Source organism: Lactuca sativa, chromosome 1 (genome assembly GCF_002870075.4).
Source record: "Lactuca sativa cultivar Salinas chromosome 1, Lsat_Salinas_v11, whole genome shotgun sequence".
NCBI classification, from domain to species: Eukaryota; Viridiplantae; Streptophyta; class Magnoliopsida; order Asterales; family Asteraceae; genus Lactuca; species Lactuca sativa.
Window position 1 is genome coordinate 39,923,259 of NC_056623.2, and position 21,942 is coordinate 39,945,200.

The 21,942-nt window shown below is 36.7% G+C and overlaps 2 protein-coding genes across 2 annotated transcripts; one reads left to right on the forward strand and one right to left on the reverse strand.

Annotated features, from left to right (window-relative positions):
• Positions 1 to 6,728: 6,728 nt before the first annotated feature.
• LOC111910058 (pyrophosphate-energized vacuolar membrane proton pump) lies at positions 6,729 to 9,916 on the forward strand. Its single transcript, XM_023905853.3, has 6 exons — positions 6,729 to 7,100; positions 7,233 to 7,807; positions 7,900 to 8,279; positions 8,374 to 8,460; positions 8,592 to 9,393; positions 9,468 to 9,916. Exons 1-6 carry the CDS (start codon positions 6,851 to 6,853, stop codon positions 9,675 to 9,677), a joined length of 2,304 nt encoding a protein of 767 aa, XP_023761621.1. The 5' UTR covers positions 6,729 to 6,850; the 3' UTR covers positions 9,678 to 9,916.
• A 687-nt stretch (positions 9,917 to 10,603) lies between these two features.
• Positions 10,604 to 13,943, reverse strand: LOC111910050 (DEAD-box ATP-dependent RNA helicase 35). Its single transcript, XM_023905845.3, has 3 exons — positions 13,785 to 13,943; positions 12,053 to 12,954; positions 10,604 to 11,971 (listed from the first exon to the last, which is right to left on the reverse strand). Exons 1-3 carry the CDS (start codon positions 13,785 to 13,787, stop codon positions 11,107 to 11,109), a joined length of 1,770 nt encoding a protein of 589 aa, XP_023761613.1. The 5' UTR covers positions 13,788 to 13,943; the 3' UTR covers positions 10,604 to 11,106.
• Positions 13,944 to 21,942: the final 7,999 nt, after the last annotated feature.

Sequence of the window (21,942 nt, forward strand, 5' to 3'; positions counted from 1 at the left end):
CACGTACTGCACATATTGGGCCACGCCCGCTATCTTGGGCCTCGCCCCTACCTCAGGCCCCGCCTGGCTTCGAGCCCCGCTCGGATACAAATCTGTTTTACTTAGGCCTCGCTTGTCACAGGGCCTCTCCCACCAACAAATAATAATACATAAACATATCACAACACATAACTAAACACATGCAACTGGTTATGTCCTAAGGCCTCGCCCATGTCCTGCTACTGAAGAGATATGGAACCCCATCCACACTCTGCTATTGGTGAGATATGGGACCTCGCCCATACTCACCTCCCTACCAGTCACATACATGTATCACACAAACAACAAGTATAATCTATCATATAAACAAATCCTTGGGCACCCGCCCGCTATTACTGGATCTCGTCCTAAATATCGTACTAACATACTGTGCCTAGGGCTAACCCCCAGGTCTTCTACTCATAACTACAAGGGCCGACATTGTGGCCTTAGACACATTCACACAACTGGAAACTCACCTGCACTGGCTGAACTTGCTGATGATCTCACTAGTTGCTGCCCGGCAACTCACTGAACTCCTGCTCCCCTTGCTCCCCGAACTATCAATATCAAAGCAATACTGAGTCTAACTGACCCCCGAAAGACAACCAAGTCAACCCTGGTCAAAGTCAACCTTCCAGGTCAATCCTACTCGCCGAGTCACCCTACTGACTCGCCGAGTTCAAAATGTTCAGATTCCTTCTATTCGCGCCTCGACTCGCCGAGTCAGTCCATGACTCGCCGAGTCTATCGATTTCTGAGTCATGACCTGTCCAACTCACTGAGTCTCCACCTGACTCACTGATTCGAGTCTCAACTCGAAGGGTTTGGGGTTTCGCAACCTGACTCGACGAGTCCAAGAACAGACTCGCCGAGTACAAGGCAATCTTCATCTGACTCGACGAGCTGTTTATCCCACTCGTCGAGTTGCTCCACTACTTCATGCTACTCGCCGAGTCCATTCGAATCCCTTTACATGCAGAGGGCTTTTGGGTCATGCATGGACTCCAAACTGCAGATCTACCCTTCCCAAGCCCATTGCTCACATAAAGTTGCAAGCTTTACGTGTAGAGAAGGAGATCTAGGCAAAATGCACCATGAACTAGGGTTTAATGCAAAGAGGCTCCATAATCCACTCAAGGGCTGATACTTTGTGCTTCTCAAGACCATCATATGCTTAGATCTGAAGTAGCAACTTCATATCTGGCTTCTAACTTGAAAGAATAACATTATGGCTAAAAGCCCCAACAACAACACATAGATCTAGGCGTAAAGGAGGGAAAATAGCAGCTTGTTACCTCCAAGATGGACACCACTGAAGTAGATCTCGGATCTACACCTCCTCCTTTGAAGCAACCTTCTTGATCTTCAAGTTCCTTTCCCAAAGTTCCTTCCTCCAAGCTATTTCTCTCAAATGATGGAAGCTCACACGAAATCAAGGGTGTACAGGTTATCTAGGGTGATATGGGGACTGAGGGAGGGACATAGCACTCTTTAAATAGGATACAACTCCCGGGATTAGGGTTTTCCTCGTTCAGACCAGACTCGCCTAGTCACCTTGGCCGACTCGCCGATTCGGTCGCTTACTCCTCGACCCGGATCCCGCTCGGACTCGTCGGGTCACTCCTTGGACTCGCCGAGTCTCCCCTTAAAATTGGGGTTTTCTTTCTTTTCTTGGCTTTCCAAACTTTGGGTGTTACACAAAATCTGTAATTATTTTGTAAAATAGAACAAGTAACAAGTATTAAATCATACTGCTTGCAATGATTATAGTATAAATCAAATTCACACATTCTAACACTCCCAAGCTTATAAGGAGTATTGAGTATTGTTGGGAACATTCACATAAGGTTTAATGCAATCTTTCAACCTAATTCTAAGAGCTTGTTTGGATTAGATTAGTAAGGTTAGGATTAATCAAAGACCTTATTCTGGTTAATCAATGTGGTGAATGGGAGGTGCTAGAGCTTAAGAGCATTTCCAAGTACCAATTTAGATAGAATTGAACAAATATCATTTCATCCTTGGAATCACATTGCTAATTTGTCTTACATGGAGTTGGAGTCCTTACAAATCTTGAATCTACTTCATTTAATCATTCATTTACTTATTGTTTTATTCTATTGTTTAAATCATTGATTATAAATTCCCCCCATTTTTTTGACCATTTTTGTATCTTACGCAATAAGGTATAAGCACTTGTCTCGTGTCTCTGTGGATCGACCCTGCTTACCTTGTATTACGTTTGTAGTGCAAAGTAACAGTGTTTTGGAGTCATTTTGTACCCCTTTATTTGTTGGGTTTGACACGCCTAACAGTGTTCATGTAGTGTTTAGGGTCTAGATCTATGTTTATGAGCTTTAGTTTGGAGTATGGATGGCTTGTGGACCAAGATCTAGGTCCTAAGGAGTTAGGGTTTGAGCTAAACCCATTAAGTAAAGGTATTAATAGGTAAAGTTGGAAACTTTACCCTTAAAAGGACATTTTCAGTATATATGAGAAGCACGGAGCTTAGATCTGAAGAGTAGGGGCTTAATCCATTAAGATGGCCCAAACAGACTGAGGAACTCATCGAGTCTAGAGAGGGACTCGACGATTTATGTCGATTTGTCTTGATTTTATACAAGGTAGAACTCGACGAGTCTGTGAAGGGACTCGACGAGTTGACTCGTTCTAACGCGACTACAAATAGCAATGGAACTCAGCGAGTCAGAGGGATGACTCGACGAGTTTAGTCAACTCGGAGTATTGACTTTGACTTTAACCTTGACTTTGACCAAGGTTGACTCGTGAAGTGGTCTTGATGTATGGAATGGTATCTAAGGGGTTGTTTTGTGTGGGGAGTGAGTAGAGCTGGTTGTAGGAGTAGAGACGTTCAACTACTTCACTCGACATTTGAGGTGAGTTTTCCTCCAGTAGGAATGGGTCGAAGACACCAATGTCTGCCCATTTATGTATGTTAGCATATGCCGAAATTAGGTCCGATGTCGGGGTTAGCCCAATGTAGGTTATATGTTTCCGGACTTTAGTATGATGCTGGGGAAAGCCTGAGGAAAGTTTGTATGCTTGATGTCTTCATGATTCTTTCATGTGTTTGTTTATGTGTTTCAGGCTTTGGTCCGATGCGGGGGCAAGCCCGAGGAATGCTTAGCTTATATGTTATGTTATATGTTGTCGGATTTTGGTCCGATGCCGGGGCAAACCTTAGGAATGTTTATATTTTTATGTTATGTGCTTATGTTATATGCTTTGTTGATATGTTTATATGTATACTGGATTTCGGTATGATGCCGCGCGGGACTCGATGTAGCGGGCAAAGCCCAATGTATGTTATTATGTGATTATGTGTATGATATGTGGTAGTTTGGGGAGACTCACTAAACTTCTTGCTTATAGTTTTCAGTTTTGGTTTCAGGTACTTCCGCTAGTAAGGGGAAGAGCTCAACATGACTGCATCACACACACCACATTGTTTAGCCTGTGATGATTTACTTTGATATTTGGATATGTGATTTTGATATAATGTTTTGATATAATGTTTTTGATGGGTTTTATACAAACAATCCTATGTGTGCATGCAACCATAGAGTTGGATCTATGTTATCACTATTAGTTATACAACATTATGAACACTTGAAGAACCCTAATATGCTCCTAGGAATTTCGAAATTCATAAGGAAAGATGAAATACATACCTCTTGTTGTTATATTGTAATAACACCCTAAATCTTGAATCTTCTTGTCTTTGAAAGCAAGTACCACAAGTGTAGTACATCTAATGGCTCACAAACACCAAGAGCAAATGGAGAGGCAAGAGAGAGAGAGAGAGAGAGAGAGAGGAGGAGGAGGTATGAAATTCGGCCTTAGGAACCCTAGACAAGGCATGGACAAATTTCATTAGCCAAAGGGTCTTTATATATGTGTAGGGATTAGGGTTTCAGTCCTTATCCTTATTTGGTTGCTTGCCCACCAAGCAACCCAAAAGATAACCCTAGAAACCTTATCATGGACGAATTCTAAGGCCCATATCTCCTTAAATTCGTCCACCCTATCCCATAAGGCATCCATTACCCTACTTTGCAACTATCACATAATTACAGTTCAACCCCTCTAGTTTAATTAATTACTTTTGATCACATAATTAATTCTTAATTAATTATTGACCAATATTAATTAAACAAATATGATTTCTTTTTTGATATATTATTCTTATAGTATATTAATAAACCATAAATACCTCTTTCTCTATTATTTCTCCAGTTAAGTTGCTTTGGTGAAGGCAGCCCAAAAGGACCATGCACAATCGGGTCAAGTACCTATCAAATATGGTTACGGGCCTAGACACTAATCCAACAGTTTTGAGATATTATCACTATGTTTTTATGAGATGATTTGGATTACTATGGTTTTATTTATAAATTAGAAGGAAATTTTTGGACCGCATTTTTGGGATGTTTCACCTTCATCTTTCTTCTAGATGTATAAAGTTTGAATCTTGATGATGCATTCGATAGATCTAGCTAGTCTTGGGTATTATGAGCTTATGGTCACTTTAGTGCATATAGTTTAGATCTTAAAAGTTTGTGACCTTGTTATGGATAAAGTTGGAAACTTTATCCATCTAAACATCATATTGATTTAAATCCAAAAGTTTGAGACTTGGACTTAATGGATTAAGTTGGAAAAGATGCATTTTCGGTCCCTTTGAGACTAGATCTTGGTTGGTTTGACCATTCTAATGGATAAAGTTGGAAACTTTATCCATTATGGAGTTATTATGACCCATAAAAATGTAATCTTGGATCTTAGTCCTTCCCCATGCATATGCTAGGATGTCCTAATGGATTAATAAGTTAGGGTTTGTTGATATTAAGCACTTGAATTATAATGATATTATGGACTTAAAATGTTTACAGTTGTAAATAAAATGTTTTGCAAGTTGTTCGTGAGAAGAGCTCGGCGAGACTGTACACACGCATCGAAGATAATGATGTTCTGTTGTCTTGTAATACAACTCTGATAACATGATGGTTTCATACAAATGAATGTCACTTATTGTTTTTAAGTTAAATGTTTTAATTGGTTAATCTGTTTTCAAATGAAAAATCTCATTGTAATTTTCGGGACGTTACAAATTTTTTTACAATCCTTTAGATATGCGTCTAAGGACGTGTTCGGCACGGAACGTTTGGAAGCGTTTGAGAGCTTCTAGCGTTTGACAAAACGCCCCATTTTGAACAGAAAACCTCGTTCGACACTACAGACTTCTAGCGTTTAGTTTAAACAAAACGCTTCAAATCCAAATGCTACTTCATGTAACATTTAACAAAACAGTACAAGCTACAAGCTAATTTTGCCGAACACGCCATAACTAATGCATCTTTGTTTTTAACGATCGACACTTTACATTCCGACACTACCATCTTGTTCCCGAATCCAAATTAAGAAACGAAGAATAAGGAAATGTAGAGAAATTAAAAAAACAAGAAAAAATTATATAGTTCTTGATATTATTTTTTGTAAGAAATTTAAAAGAAAGATAATAAAAATATAAAGGTAATTTTTCCTAATTTTCAGCCAAAATTAAAGAGATTTGGAAGGAAGTATGGGTGTTTTTTTTCCCTAATATCCCTTTATTATACAACTAGTTGTGAGACCCGTATATTATACGGGTTGAAAAAAACAAAAAATTAAATATGAAGGTTTAAACAAAAATTTGTTTAAATTTGAAATTTTAGATTTGAAATTTAATATTTAAAATTTAAATTTAAATGGAAACGCATTAAATACTATATGAGTTGTAATATTTTAATTTATTAGTTATTTTCAATCTACTATAATAAATGAAGGTTTTTTTTTGCCATATGTCCGCTTCTCATTCATTTGGACACATGACATTTTCTAGAATTTTTAAAATTTATATTTTCCACTTGTCATTTTATTGTATTTTTTTTTATTAAATTAAAATTCCACATTTAATGTGTAAGGTAATATGTATGTAAAGTATTGATTAGAAAGAGTTTATATGTAATGTATTCAATACATTAAAGTCTCATTAATTTTAATAATTCAAAATTTTCTTATAAATTCAAACTTTTCAAATTATTAAAATTTTATATTTATTTTTTTTAATTAAACCCATGTAATACATGGGTCTCACACCTAGTTAAGGAAATTATTAATTGAGGTGTTAATATGAAATGTTAATTAAAAAAGATAAAAACAAATGAGAAAATAATAAATGGAAAAAAAATATTTATTCAAAAATATCAAAAAATAACATGTGTCCAAATTAATAAAAGAATGACATATGTAAAAGTATTTTCATGAGGATTTCCTTTCTTTATACTTTTCTTTATTTTCTTTCCATATATATATACTAAAATTGGGATGTAGGTGTTAATTGATTCGTTTATTCCTTATTTTCATTTTCATTTATTGTTCTCTATTAAAGAGAATCCGTTGTTTAATTCCTTTGTTACTTCCAATATTTAAGTTACCTTTTTTCATAAATAATTGTTTTCAAAACCTAACATTCAAACACATCCTTAAATCTTTAAAGGAAAATTCATGCCCTAGGATGAAACTCGATCGGCAAAATCGGACCGTTGGATTAAAAGTGCGGCTGCACCGAAGAACCCTAAAAGACCCGATCAGATAAAATGCTCCACTCGGCACACTCTATCTTATCTTCTTACCTTTCCCTCTCACCCATCCAACTATAAAAGCTCACCGCTTTTACTTCATTATTCTCCCAAAAACATTTCTTACTTACCTTCTTCATTCATTTTATTCCTTCCATTTTCCGGCGACGTACTAGGTTTCCGATACCATGAGTCCGGCTTTACTGTCAAGTTTTGCGACAGAAATAATTATTCCTGTATGCGCCGTGATTGGTATCATTTTCTCGCTGTTTCAGTGGGTGGTAGTCTCTAGAGTAAAAGTTACACCAGACCGTAATGGTCCTCCGTCTATCAGCAACAAAAATGGATACGATGACTACTTAATTGAAGAAGAGGAGGGACTTAATGATCATAACGTCGTTATTAAATGTGCTGAGATTCAGAATGCAATCTCCGAAGGTAACATCTCTCTCGGATATCTTCCTCTTGTTCATATGCTCGAATGATAATATCTCATCGTTTTGCATTTCAGAATTGATGTTTTCTCTGCTAATTCAGCACTTGTTTTTGGTTTTGTTTCATATTCAACAGGTGCAACCTCCTTTTTGGTCACCATGTATAAGTACGTTGGTATTTTCATGGTTGTGTTTGCATTTTTTATCTTCGTTTTTCTTGGTTCTGTTGAGGGGTTTAGCAGAAAGAGCCAGCCGTGCACCTACGATGTATCCAGAATGTGCAAGCCTGCAATTGCAACTGCTCTCTTCAGTACAATAGCCTTCTTGCTTGGTGCCATCACCTCCATCATTTCAGGTTTCCTTGGGATGAAAATAGCCACTTATGCTAACGCAAGAACAACCCTAGAAGCCAGAAAAGGCGTTGGTAAAGCTTTTGAGACAGCATTTAGATCTGGTGCTGTGATGGGGTTTCTTCTTGCAGCAAACGGACTTTTAGTTCTATACATTGCCATTAATCTGTTCAAGATCTACTATGGGGATGACTGGGAAGGACTTTTTGAGGCGATAACTGGTTATGGACTCGGTGGTTCTTCAATGGCTCTGTTTGGAAGAGTTGGTGGAGGTATATATACTAAAGCTGCTGATGTTGGTGCTGACCTTGTAGGGAAAGTCGAACGAAACATTCCAGAAGATGATCCCAGAAACCCTGCTGTAATTCCACATTAAACCATTCTTAAGCCCCTTTACATCTAGTTTCACATCAAAGTTTGTGTTTTTACTTTTTACTCTTGTTCTTGATTCAGGTGATTGCTGATAATGTTGGGGACAATGTGGGGGACATTGCTGGAATGGGATCTGATCTTTTTGGGTCATATGCCGAATCATCTTGTGCTGCACTTGTTGTTGCTTCCATTTCTTCTTTTGGGATAGAGCATGATTTTACAGCAATGTGCTATCCATTACTCGTGAGCTCTGTTGGAATTCTTGTTTGCTTAATAACCACTCTTTTCGCAACTGATTTCTTTGAGATCAGAGAAGTCGATGAAATCCAAACAACTTTGAAGAAGCAGCTTATCATCTCCACTGTTCTTATGACTGTGGGGATTGCAATTGTTAGCTTCATTGCCCTTCCCACATCCTTCACAATCTTTAATTTCGGTGCACAAAAGGTCGTGCATAACTGGTAAGCAAAAGTCCCCTGTTTTCCACTTATTTACAATTTTGTCCTTCACAATATAATAGTTGGTGTATACTTTCTTGTGGTCATTTGGATGCAGGCAACTTTTCTTGTGTGTATGTGTCGGCCTTTGGGCTGGACTTATCATCGGTTTTGTGACAGAATACTACACCAGCAATGCTTATAGGTATGTATGTCATATTGTCATGTCACATCAGTTTTAATCCAATGTATGTTAAATTATAATCATGTCCCATCGACAAATTATAATTTTGTATGTCAAACACACTTATGAACTCATGCATCTCTTTCCTGCAGCCCTGTGCAAGATGTTGCTGATTCCTGTAGAACCGGAGCTGCAACAAATGTAATCTTTGGGCTTGCATTGGGCTACAAATCCGTAATCATTCCCATCTTTGCCATCGCCATCAGCATCTTTGTCAGTTTCACCTTCGCCGCCATGTACGGAATCGCAGTTGCCGCCCTCGGAATGCTCAGCACCATCGCAACCGGACTTGCGATTGACGCATACGGTCCCATCAGCGATAATGCCGGCGGAATCGCCGAAATGGCCGGAATGAGCCACAGAATCCGCGAACGCACCGACGCCCTCGATGCCGCCGGAAACACCACCGCTGCCATTGGAAAAGGATTTGCAATCGGATCTGCCGCGTTAGTCTCCCTCGCGCTATTTGGCGCGTTTGTGAGCCGTGCAGGGATTGAGACTGTCGATGTTTTGACACCGAAAGTTTTTATTGGTTTAATTGTTGGCGCGATGCTTCCGTATTGGTTTTCAGCCATGACTATGAAAAGTGTGGGGAGTGCAGCTTTGAAAATGGTGGAGGAAGTTCGTAGGCAGTTTAATACGATTCCTGGTTTAATGGAAGGGCTTGCAAAACCGGATTACGCGACATGTGTCAAGATCTCGACGGATGCATCTCTCAAGGAGATGATTCCACCTGGTGCTCTTGTCATGCTGACTCCGCTAATTGTCGGGACGTTTTTTGGGGTGGAGACGCTTTCGGGTGTCCTAGCTGGCGCGTTGGTTTCGGGTGTCCAGGTGGCGATTTCGGCTTCAAATACAGGTGGTGCCTGGGACAATGCAAAGAAGTATATTGAGGTTGGTTTGTGTTTATTTATTTATTTATTGTGGTGAAACTGTTTGTGGATTATTTATTTATTTATTTATCTTAGGCTGGGGCATCGGAGCATGCGAGGACACTTGGACCGAAGGGGTCGGACCCACATAAGGCGGCTGTGATTGGTGACACGATTGGGGACCCGCTTAAGGATACTTCTGGGCCTTCGCTTAATATTTTGATTAAACTTATGGCTGTTGAATCGCTTGTGTTTGCTCCGTTTTTTGCTGCTCATGGTGGTTTGCTGTTTAAGATTTGGGGTTGATAGTTCTTGAGATCTGTTTAGTTAGGTTTGTTTAAGTTAGCAGACAGGTAGTGATGATGGTGATAAAGGAAGGTGATTTTGGTTTAGAAATTAGAACATGTGTCATGGTGTTAGTTTGTTGGTTTTGTTTACTACTTTTTTATGCTTTGTTATGATTGTGATCCTTGTTTTCTTTAGTCATAGAAAATGACATTGTAGTTTCTGTTCTTGGTGAATATGAGAAAAAGAAATTAGTTTCACTACATGGTCGTGATTTCTCTTTATTTTTTATAAGAAGTAAAACATTCTAAAAAATACTGTGCCTAACACGTGCAATAAGTACTGTGTACTGTGCCCTACACCAGTTGTACACAAGAAAAATGCTAACTCGTCTACTAAAAAAAGCAGTAGGATAAAACTTATTTAGAGAATAGTATTTTCGAAATTTTCAAAGTGATTATACTTTTCAGAGAATAGTTTAATTTTACACCGATTACTGTTGCCAAGTTATAGCCGATATAGGCCGATTATGGAATTTCTTGACCAGGCATAGTAGAATATTGTATTAGACCACTAGAAAACATTTTTTTTATGTTTGTTTAGTTAAATGAAAGAACACCAACAATGGTCTCGCTCATTCAATTATGATGATTATGTTTGTGAACATTCATTTATATTCTTTCATGTTTGAATCTCTTGAAGGAAGCATGCATTTATTAGCCAAGCAATTGTACAAGAAGAAAATCAGTGGATCGAATGAGGAAAACGAAAGAAACATGAGATAAACAAGAAGGGAAATTCTTTCGAATACTGTCAAAATGTGACTTCTCTCATTGTGGAAGAAATGGCCATGCATCCACCTTCCAAAATGTGAAAAATGTCAAAAAACGAGTCATTTTCAAAGAATTTGCAAAAACATCATAGCAGAAGACAGTCACACAAGTGAATGGCAGCAAAAGAATGTGTTATTTATACATGTTACCAGTCAAAATTAGTTGAATGTTGGCCAAAGATTCAAATGACAATTATATATTCAAAGTAACAGTAAAAAGAATGAGCATTGCACGAGGTGCAAGCTGCTTTTTCTGCAACAAGAGTCGAAGCCAAAGTTCAAGCACAAAAGACTTGGACATTTCAATCATAAAGTTGGCAGTGTATTTGCAAAGAAGGGAATTTGTTCAGGGCCTCTCGTTTTACACCTGCAATAAATAATAGTACACATTGATGTGGATAGACCGACCTCACAAAACTCCATCCCCCAGTGGAAGTAGATAGTAGATTAAGACACAAAATTGTCACGAAAATTAAATTTGAGATCTAACATTGGCAAGCAGTACACCTCCATATATATAAAAAAAAAAAAAAAAAAAAATCTGATAAAACCAAGGGAATTAGTACACTCTGTATGTAGTAAAACAAACATTAAAGAGGAGAACAAGTGAGTTAAAGCTCATATTTCCCCTCTATACCCTCCAGACCCAAAGTAATCTCTCCTAGAACTCGCAATCTGCATACTCTTCTGATGCTCCAATTTAGGACAAACCCCAATCCTATGCCCGAGCCCACCACAATACGCGCACCCTTTCACACCACTCGCATTCGTAATCGCATCAACATCTTCCATCGGATCATTCAACTCCGCCAAAACCGGTGGAATCCTCTGTTTGGCTTCTTGCAACAAATGTTTCAAATCAAGAAGCGTAGTCTCACTTTGATTCTTATTAATAAAAGTAGTCGCAATCCCAGTCTTCCCACACCTCCCAGTCCTCCCAATCCTATGCACATAGTTCTCAATTTCAGCCGGCATATCGTAATTAATCACATGTTGAATATCCGGAAAATCCAAACCCTTTGAAGCCACATCCGTAGCCACCAAAACATCTTTCTTACTCGCTTTGAAAGACGAGATCGCGTATTCTCTCTCCTCTTGATCTTTCCCTCCATGAATCGCAACCGCTTCGACTCCTTTCAGTAAAAGGTATTCGTGGATGTCGTCCACGTCAGCTTTGTTTTCGCAAAAGACTAGAACAGGAGGCGGGGTTTTTTGGAGACATTCTAGAAGGTACACGAGTTTGACTTCTTGTTTTACGTATTCGACTTCTTGGATGACATCAAGATTGGCGGCCCCCGCACGGCCCACGTTGACTGTTACGGGTTTGACCAGGGCACTTCGGGCAAAGTTTTGGATTTTTGCGGGCATGGTGGCGGAAAAGAGGAGTGTCTGTCTTTGGGCTTTGAAGTGATCGAATACTTCGCGTATGTCATCTTCGAATCCGAGGTCCACTAGTCTATCTGCCTCGTCTAAAGTTAGATACCTGTGTAAAACCCTAATTTAGAAAATAGGAATCTACTTTTATTGATTTGTTTATAAAAAAAATAATATTTGAAATGCTTACCGACAATTATCAAGATTCATTTTCTTTTTGGCAAGAAGGTCTTTCAATCTTCCAGGGGTAGCAACGACAATATGGACACCTCTCTTAACAATATCCAATTGTGATCTCATATCGACACCTCCAATACAAAGCAAGGGTCTAATTTCTGGAAATCCAAATTCCCTCAAGGGTAATAAAAACTCTTCCACAACTTCAAATGTCTGTCTAGCTAACTCTCTAGAAGGACAAATAATCAACCCAAAAGGTCCTTCCCCTGCTGCAATTGGCATCATAATCTCCTCCTGTAATGCCATCATAATCAATGGTAACACAAACACTAATGTTTTTCCAGACCCTGTAAATGCTATTCCAATCATGTCCCTTCCAGATAGAATCACGGGTAACCCTTGAACTTGAATAGGTGTTGGTTGTACTATTCCTTTTTCTTTCAGTTTTTTCAAAACAGGATCTGGGAATCTCATGTCTTTGAAGTTTTTGATTGGTGGAGGGATTTCATCACCATCAACAATGATATGCCATTGTTTTCTGATCCCATCGCATGCTTTTTGAGACATTCTTCTTATGGGTAAAGGGGGTTTCCATCCTGTTGGTAGAGGCTCAGTGTATGTGATACCTTTTGCAAGTTCACGAACTGACATTAAAGTTTTTCTATCAGAAAGATTTTCCATCATTTCTTTTTCTTGTTGGACTGCTTGTTCTGCAGGAGTGACTTCGGGTTGATCGCGTTTCAGTTGGGAAGCTTTTACAAGCAAACTTGGTTTCATTTCTACTTCTTTTGCCTTTTCTGTTTCATCTTCAAAGGTTGAAGCTTGCCCTTTACGTTGGAGAATCTTTTGTGCCACAATTGCCCTTCGTTTTGTAATAGGGACGTATTCCACGTAGTCATCTTCATTGTCCATATCCTGAAAGAAGCTCTAAACATGTAAGCAAGGTGTCCAAATTCAAACTCTGGAGTCTAAAGCTTCCAGAATCAAGGAGGGAGTTCAAGATCTGGGAATTTAAGTATCAAAATACAAGATTGCAATGAAAAAACTTCTCTCAGGCATTTCATCAAACAGTTAAAGGTCTCAACCCCACTAAACACCAAAATGAACTTAAATGTTGTCCTCTTTGAAAAGAGCTATGTCATTTCTAGTGATATTCCCATATGTAAAACTGAAAGCACACATGATATTAAACTTATTCTAATTGGGCTGTTATTAAAGTTATAACCAGAAATTATATGAGAAACTTTCAAATCCTCAACTTTCAAGCTATAAAAGTAATAGCTAACAGCCCTATATTACGTTTGTTAACAGAATTTGGGAATATAAATACATAGACTAAAAGCAAGATAACAATTAAAGAATACCCATTCAGCCATTTCATCGAACGGTTATAACTCTCAATCCACTAAACTTCACAACGAACTCACAAACCACCCTCTTCATTCGGAAGAGAGCTACGTGATTTCTACTGATGTTCTAAGATGCAAATAGAGAGCAAATATACTTTTAACGTAATTATATTTGGATTGATAACTAGAAGTTTTCAAATCCCTAACTCTCAAGGTGACCAAGTACTAGCTAATGGTCATACATCCCCAAAAAGAATCAAAAGACATCGGAAAAATAAATACGAATTCCAACCAAACCCACAAACTAAATCATCTACTTGTCCATTGTCGCCCAATCTGTGAAATTTTACCAATAAAAAAGTAAGGGGGACTAAAAGAAATTTGGGTGATACATACCATGATTCAGCAGGTCGCTTAGGGTTCTTAGCAAGCACGATAGGATACTTGCAGCATCAATGTTATAAAACTCAAGCGCGTAGCTAGTTCGCTACTTTAATCGTTTCTTCCAGATTGAACTCAGAGACCGACATAGCAAGAAAGAGAGAAGGAATAACCAAATTGCCCCTCGCTATATGTCAATATGCAGATTTGACCAAAATTTTCTTATTTTTGCGATAAGGATCTAAACAATAAATTACTCAACGATTTAGTCCCTTTTACAATCTATTGACGTGACTATTCCCAAATTGGTTGGGTTTTAGGCCTTTTGGGGAGCGGCTCGTTGGTTTTCATTAAAAAAAGAATATTAATTTAGTTTTTGTGAACTAGGCCACCCGCAACTCACAAAGGCTCACATAAATCTTTTCTTGTCACAGTTTGATCAAATAAATATATATTCTAGTAAAAAAAATCTAAATTTTCAAAAAAAATTCTCTATAAATAGAGTATAATATTGATATACTTCATATCTCATATTAACTTTTTATTTTTAAACCCTTTTGATTTCTTTGATAATATGGATCTAAATTTCATTTTAAATCTCGAAGATTCTCAAGATTATCAAAACTTTCAAAACTATAAAACCTCATAGTTTTTCGCCAATCCCAATCAAATTCCTTATAACTGAAAATATTCAAACCTCACAAAATATCGAAAAAAAACCCAAGAGGCGATAAATAGGACGTTGACGAAGATATTGTTTTAATGTCAGCATATTGTATCGTTAGTGAAGATGATCGTTGTGGAAAAAACCAAAAGAAAACGTCAATATGGGCACGAGTGAAGGAGCTATATGATGCAAATTAGGCGGAAAACCCATGAAAGCTTGGTAACAAGAACATAGTTCAAATGAAAGATCGTTATAAACAATTTACTGAAAGTGGCGACTTCCTTTGTCAATTCAATTAGTTCTCGACAACTTCGAAAACACAAGTTATTCGTTGAACATCAAGAGGTTGCTAAGAAAGATGTTGAATTAACATTTGGAGTTTTACAAGCTCGCTTTTCATTTCTTCATCGCCCTTATCTTATGTGGGACAAAGTTATGATGAGGAAAATTATGATTGCATCATCATTCATAATATGATCATCGAGGATGAACAACATGCATACATTCATTATTATGATCCATCATAATTTATAGCTACAGAAGACGAACAATATTTTGAATACTCTACTCAGCAAATTACAAATCTATCTAGTTATATGACCAACATGGCACAAGCTTGCAATAGAGAAACTCATAATGCTCTAAAAGACGATTTGATTAAGCATATACAGAAAAAAAAATTCAGCATTAAAAAATAATTAAGAAGTTTGCATCATCCGTATTTGTAACTTATTTTATTTATTTTATTAGGCATGTTTGATGAATGTAAAATAATTTTTTTTTATCTATTTTGATTTAATTTTATTCTTAAAATAAATAATTTATTTGTTTCAAAATAAAATATTTATTTTTAATATTTCTAGTAGTTTTTACTAAAATAAAAATTATATTATATTATATTTTTAAATATAAATGGGTTTTATATATATATATATATATATATATATATATATATATATATATATATATATATATATATATATATATATATATATAGCATGCTACTTTCTAAAATATAGAATTTGTGTTTTCGTTTCTAAATTTGTGTTTAAATTCATGTAAATACGTGTTTTCGTATACCAGGGTTAAAAATGGATAGTATTTGTGTCGTGTCACAAATCACAACATGTCGTGTTCATGTTTCATATCTAGACACATTTTACATTTTGTGTCGTGTAAATTCATGTTTGAAATAGATATACGACATAGATAAATGAATTGTCAGGTGTATCTGATACCATAATAACAATTATTTTATCATGAAAAATATATTATAATTAAAGTACAATATATACGAGAACAATGCAAATAGAGGCCTTTGACCAAGAATATGTAAATTTGTGTTTTCATATACCACAATTAAAACGGATCGTATTCCTGTCGTGTTACGTGTCACGCGTTACAACGTGTCATGCGTTACAACGTGTCATGTTCATGCTTTATATCTACACACATTTTACATTTTGTGTTGTATAAATCCGTGTTTGACACATATACACGATATGGATACATGAATTGTCAAGTCTATCTGATACTATGATAACAATTATTTTTTCATGCAAAATATATGATCATTAATGTGCAATATATAGGATTACAATGAAAACATAGGCCTTGGACTAAGAATATACATACATAAACATATATTATACTAACAATATTATATAGGTCTTAAGGATTTTGGTTAAAACATGAATTAATTTTTATAGATTGGGCTATGAATGTCTTATCAAGTTTCTGAATTGGTTTTAGAATTATAAAAAGACATGAACTCTGTAGAGGTTAAAGATGAAAAAATAAAGTGATGAAAATTGCTTTCATATGGAAGGTTTGTGATATGGTTTAACAATCAAATAGAATTATAAAAAAACATGAACTATGTAGAGGTTAAAGATGAACAAATAAAGTGATGAAAATTGCTTTCATATGGAAGGTTTGTGATATTGTTTAACAATCAAGAGTTAACGTCATCCTTTTACTCTGAAGAATATAAAAAAATCTTCTAAATGAACTACATACACATGTTAGTAAAAATTGAGGGACTAAATTTCTTGTTTGCTTAAGTACAAAAAGTATCTTTCCCAAATTGAACACAAAGACCGACACTGTTAGATTTTATATCTTTAGAATATCAATATACTTGGATAATTTCTAGGATCGTGGTTGCAATCAGTTTTCAAAATTTATGATTTCGACCATTATGCATGGGGTCACGAAATTGAGTTTGGGATGATCCAAAAGAAACAATTTAGAAGTCAGATCACTTCTAAATTCGAAACACATAAAATATCCTGTTATTTTGTGTTTTGAGAGATATAGAGAATCTGATGAACAAATTTCAAGTATATAGAATGTAACCCTTTTTTTAGAACATTCAATCTATTCTTACATAGGAAAGAAAGTAGTTAAAAGGTGGTTATGTGTAACATCTCAAAAATACAGTCTGAAAATTTCGTTTAATTTAATAATAAAAACCATAGTCGATAAACCTCATATAAAAATCATAAGCAATGTATCTCAAAATTATTATAACAATTGTCAAGTATATCAGAGTATAAACATCCCAGACTAAACAAATGGTGTGTGCACTGCAATCTTCCCGAGCTCCCCTTTTGAAAACTGAGTACCTGAAACCAAAACTGAAACTTTAAGCACGAAGCTTAGTGAGCTCCCCTAAACTACCACATACCATACAATAACATATAAATCACATACTGGGCCTTGCCCACTGCATCGGACCGAAGTCCGGAATTGACTAGGGCCTTGCCCACTACATCGGACCGAAGTACGGAACTGACTAGGGCCTTGCCCACTGCATCGGACCGAAGTCCGGAACTGAATAGGGCCTTTCCCTCTGCATCGGACCGAAGTCCGGAACTGACTAGGTCCTTGCCTTCTGCATCGGATCGAAGTCTGGAACTGACTAGGGCCTTGCCCTCTGCATCGGACCGAAGTCCGGAACTGACTAGGGCCTCGCCCTCTGCATCGGACCGGAGTCCGAAACTGACTGATCATAGCATAACATAATCATAACATATAACAATAACAAATATACTGCATACTGCATCGGACCGCAGTCCGGAATACATAACACATAGACATGCATGAATCACAAAGACATCAAGCATACTGAACTACTACTATCTAAACGGACCGGCATTGTGGCCGTAGACCCGTTCCTATTGGAAGGAAACTCACCTCACACTGCTGAAGTCCCATAGACCCAACCTCAGCTGTTGGATGACAGATTCCCAAACTGTCAATATCAAGACATCTCCGATTACTAATTGGGTTCCAACACATAACCATATATACATACTTGGGGTAAATACTACTTTACCCCTAACTCAGCTTTATTCAAGCCCAAGGCCCAAAAGTCAACTATGATTCAAAGCCCAAACATACGGCCTAATTTTCCAAATTAGGCCCAAATCTTTACAAGGTCTTACCATAAGGCCCAACCATTTATTCTAGCCCAACCATTGACAGTTTAATGGTCCGATATTATATAATCATTAAGGCCCAACTATGGCCTAATTTTCCAAATTGGGCCCAAACCTCTACAAGGACTTCCCTTAAGGCCCAATTGTTTAGTCCAATCCAACATGTCTCATTCTAAGGGCCCAATATCATACAACCATCTAGGCCCAAACTATGACCTAATTTTCTAAATTAGGTCCAATCCTTCATATGGGCCTTACCCTAAAGCCCAACTAATTACTCTAGGCCATTTGATTATTCTTGGATGGTCCAACACAAAGCCCAAGTGAATATTAGGGTTTTCTCACTTAGCCCATTAAAGACTTAATCCATTAAGTTATTTACTCTGCTAGATAACTGATATAGAGAAATTGGGCTTAATACACAATCCAATCTTAATGGCCCAAAAGTGGGTCCATAAGTCCAAGGCCCAAATACTTACAATTAGGGTTTTTCACTCAAACATGGCCCAATAGGCCCAAATAAGTCTTTAAGCCCATTTGGGTCATACTACGTCCATTAGGGTTTGCTTGTGGGGTACCACCCACTACTGCCTCGGGTAGTGGTGGTCAATGGCGGCTCACGGCGGCGGCCACCACCTTACAGTGGTGGTTACTATTATTATTTTCATTATTCCATGCTAATTACAATTACAATGATTTTATCCAAAATACACACACTAACTAATACACACACAACCACACCATGGTGGCCAGCGGTGGCTCGTGGTAGCGGTGGTTTACTTGATCTTTCCGGCCAACAAACTCAATCGTACATCACTGAAATAACACACACTCACTACTATGCCCGTGATAGTAACACAACCACCACCTGGTGGCGCTTGACGTCGGTAGAACCCCAGAGAGACGACGACAGTGGCAACTTTCGCGATAACAATCACCACCTTACGGTGGTGGCGACGGTTTCCCATGGGCATCAGTCCGGAACAAGACAACATACACGAGTGCCCTACCCAAATGCATCGAACCACCTCCACCCTTACGGTGGCATGCAGCTGAAAGAAAGAATAGAGAGATACGGAGGGTAGCGCTCTAGAACAGTTACAACCATCTCGATGGTTGATTCGTGAACCCATCACAGTGGCGGCGGTACCCAAGATGTAGCAAAGAACCACCGTAGAAATCGACAGCAGCATCAATGGGAAAGAGAAGAAGAAAAACGGTGGCGGTTGGTTGCCATGCCGGCGATGTAAGTCACGACGAAACTGGAATGCCGACAACTTCCAATGGTGGTAGCAACGTTGGCATAAAGTCGGCAGTCGATTGGCAGCCATGAGTGACCGGAGGGTGGAGGAAACGGGTGGTGGCGACTGAAGGGGGGGTGCTACCCAACGGCTGCTACCACAAGCTAGGGTTAGGGTTCTCATATAACTTATATACCCGGTGCCATAAAACATATCCCCATATTAACATAATTGATCCTTCCTTCCTTTTTTCTTTCAAAATAAGTCCATAAGTTACCCTTTTAACCCCAGCCATTTAAAATCTCTTCAATTGAAGTCCTAATATTTACCGAACATACCATTGCTTCTAAAATGCTTCCCAAATCAACTTCATAATTTACTAACAGCCCTCCATTATTAAAATTCTTCACAAATTAATCTGGGAATTACGTTTGTTAATTTATTTAGATAAACGGGTGTTACATTATATGCATTTTGGCGCCAAAATGGTGGTTAGAAGGTTGGTTATATGACAAAACCAATCATTACATCATAATGATGTCACAATTTATCTTTTGTGGGAAATACATGGTTGGAGTCTTTCCTGTAATAGAAATTTGTTTAGGTTTCGGGGCTCTTCCCCTTGGACCCCGCAAGGGATGCTGATCCTTGGAACCCTGTACAGAGGGGCGCTACCCACGGACCCCCGTATTCCCGAGCAGGTCCCGCCCCGAAATATTGGAGACCCTGTGCGATTTAACAAAAAATAGGCCCTAAAATTTGGAAGATCTCAAAATTTAAGCAAAAAAAATATATATATAATAATTTAATTTTCTATTGCAAATACATAAAATTAAAATTTCATTCAAAAATATACAAAAAAAAAAAAAAAATAGCTTCTACTTGAAAACAACCATCCTCCTAATATTCGTTGAAATACACTTTTCAATAACATCTTCATAAGTAACTTTATCCAATATGTTATGCTCAATTATCATCAAAGTTAATCCATTAAGTCGTTCTTGAGTCATTATAGATCTTAAGTAGGACTTCAAAATCTTCAATTTTGAAAAACTCCATTTTGCAGATGCAACAGTAACAAAAATAGTCAACATAATTCTATATGGAATAGATGTTATAGGAAAACAATCAACACGTTTTAAAAAATTTAGAATATCAGTTGTTGTCAATTTTTCCTTAGGCAAGAGATGTAAAAGTTATTTTAATTCAACATATAAGTCATTTCCATCAATATCCGATTGTTCATCTTTCTTGAGTGAAGTTTCAAAAAACATACAAGACTTTAAGGTTATATCATCTAATGAAAGCAATTTTTATGAATTAAACAAAAAACAAAATATTTTATCATATTGTTGATATTGTTCAAATATTGTAGTTAAAGAAGTAATTGATTGATCAACAATATAAATAAAATATTTAACCCTAAATTTCTCTTGGGCGGATTGTGAAAAACTACAAGACGTATCGTTTGAAATCTCATCAAAATGTTTCTTATTTTATTTTTATTTTATTTTAGGTTCATGTTTTTTAGGAAATATTTGATCAATGCCTATTTCTAAGGCAATATCTTTTGTAGTTTGTAAAGCATTTAAAACCCCACTTTCTCTATATTCCTTAATATACGAAATCAAACCCTTTATTTTTTCCATAGCAACATCAATAAGCATATCTTTTGATTGCAGTTGTTTGCTAATTAAATTAACAGTGTTTAGCATTTCATACCAAATTACTAATGGCAATATAAACTCAAAGTAGCTAAGTTCATTTTTTGCTAAGGATTTAGCTTCACTTGTTATTTTTGGATCATTATCATTTTTGGCTATTTGAAGTAAAGCTTTTTGTATATCAAAATTTTGAAATCTTATAGATTTAACACTATCAACACGACTCTCCCAACGAGTGGATGACAACGATTTAGGAGTTAACCTTTTCACATTATCTTTTAAAATTTGACATCTCTTAGTGGATTTTGCAAAAATTGTATAGAGATGTTGTATTGTTCAAAAAAAAACCTTTAGCTTTACCACAAGTATTAGCCATATCACACAAAGTTAAGTTTAAACTATGACAACCACAAGGAGTATAAAAGCCCTTGAATTTATATCTAAAAGTTTTTTTTGCACTCCTTGATGTTTTACTTTCATATTTGATCCATTATCATAACCTTGTCCACGTACATTATTAATGTCAAGATCAACCAAATTCAATTCATTTTGTAAAACATCAAAGAGTCCTTGGCCGATTGTATCATTTACATCTAAAACCCTAAAAAAGATTCTTCAATGCAAACAACATTTGACGAGACATCTACACATCTTAAAATAATAGGCATTTGCTCTTGGTGACTTATATCGGGAGTACAATTAAGATTTATAGAAAAATATTTTGCATTTTTTTATCTTTTTAATAATCATAGACTTTATTTCTGAAGAAAGCAAAAGTATTAATTCATTTTGTATCCTATGCCCAAGATAACGTTTATGGATACCAATTTCATTTGTAATATGTTATATATGGTCATAAGAAACCATGTCAAATTCAGCCAACATATAAGTCTAAAAAATTTTCATTGTTATCTTCATACAATTTCTCATTAGTAACACGAAAAGCTAGATTATGTTTAGCAAGAAATTTCACAATAGAAATACTCAACAAAACTTGTCTCCAATGAATTTTTTTCTTTTTCTAATTGTTTTTTAGCCGCATTATCAATAGTTTTTTTTTTAATCGTAAACGCAAATCATATCAAGTATTTATATTTTTAACATGCTCCATATTAGTTTTATGCTATTTAATTCTAGTGTTAAGATGTATCCAATCCC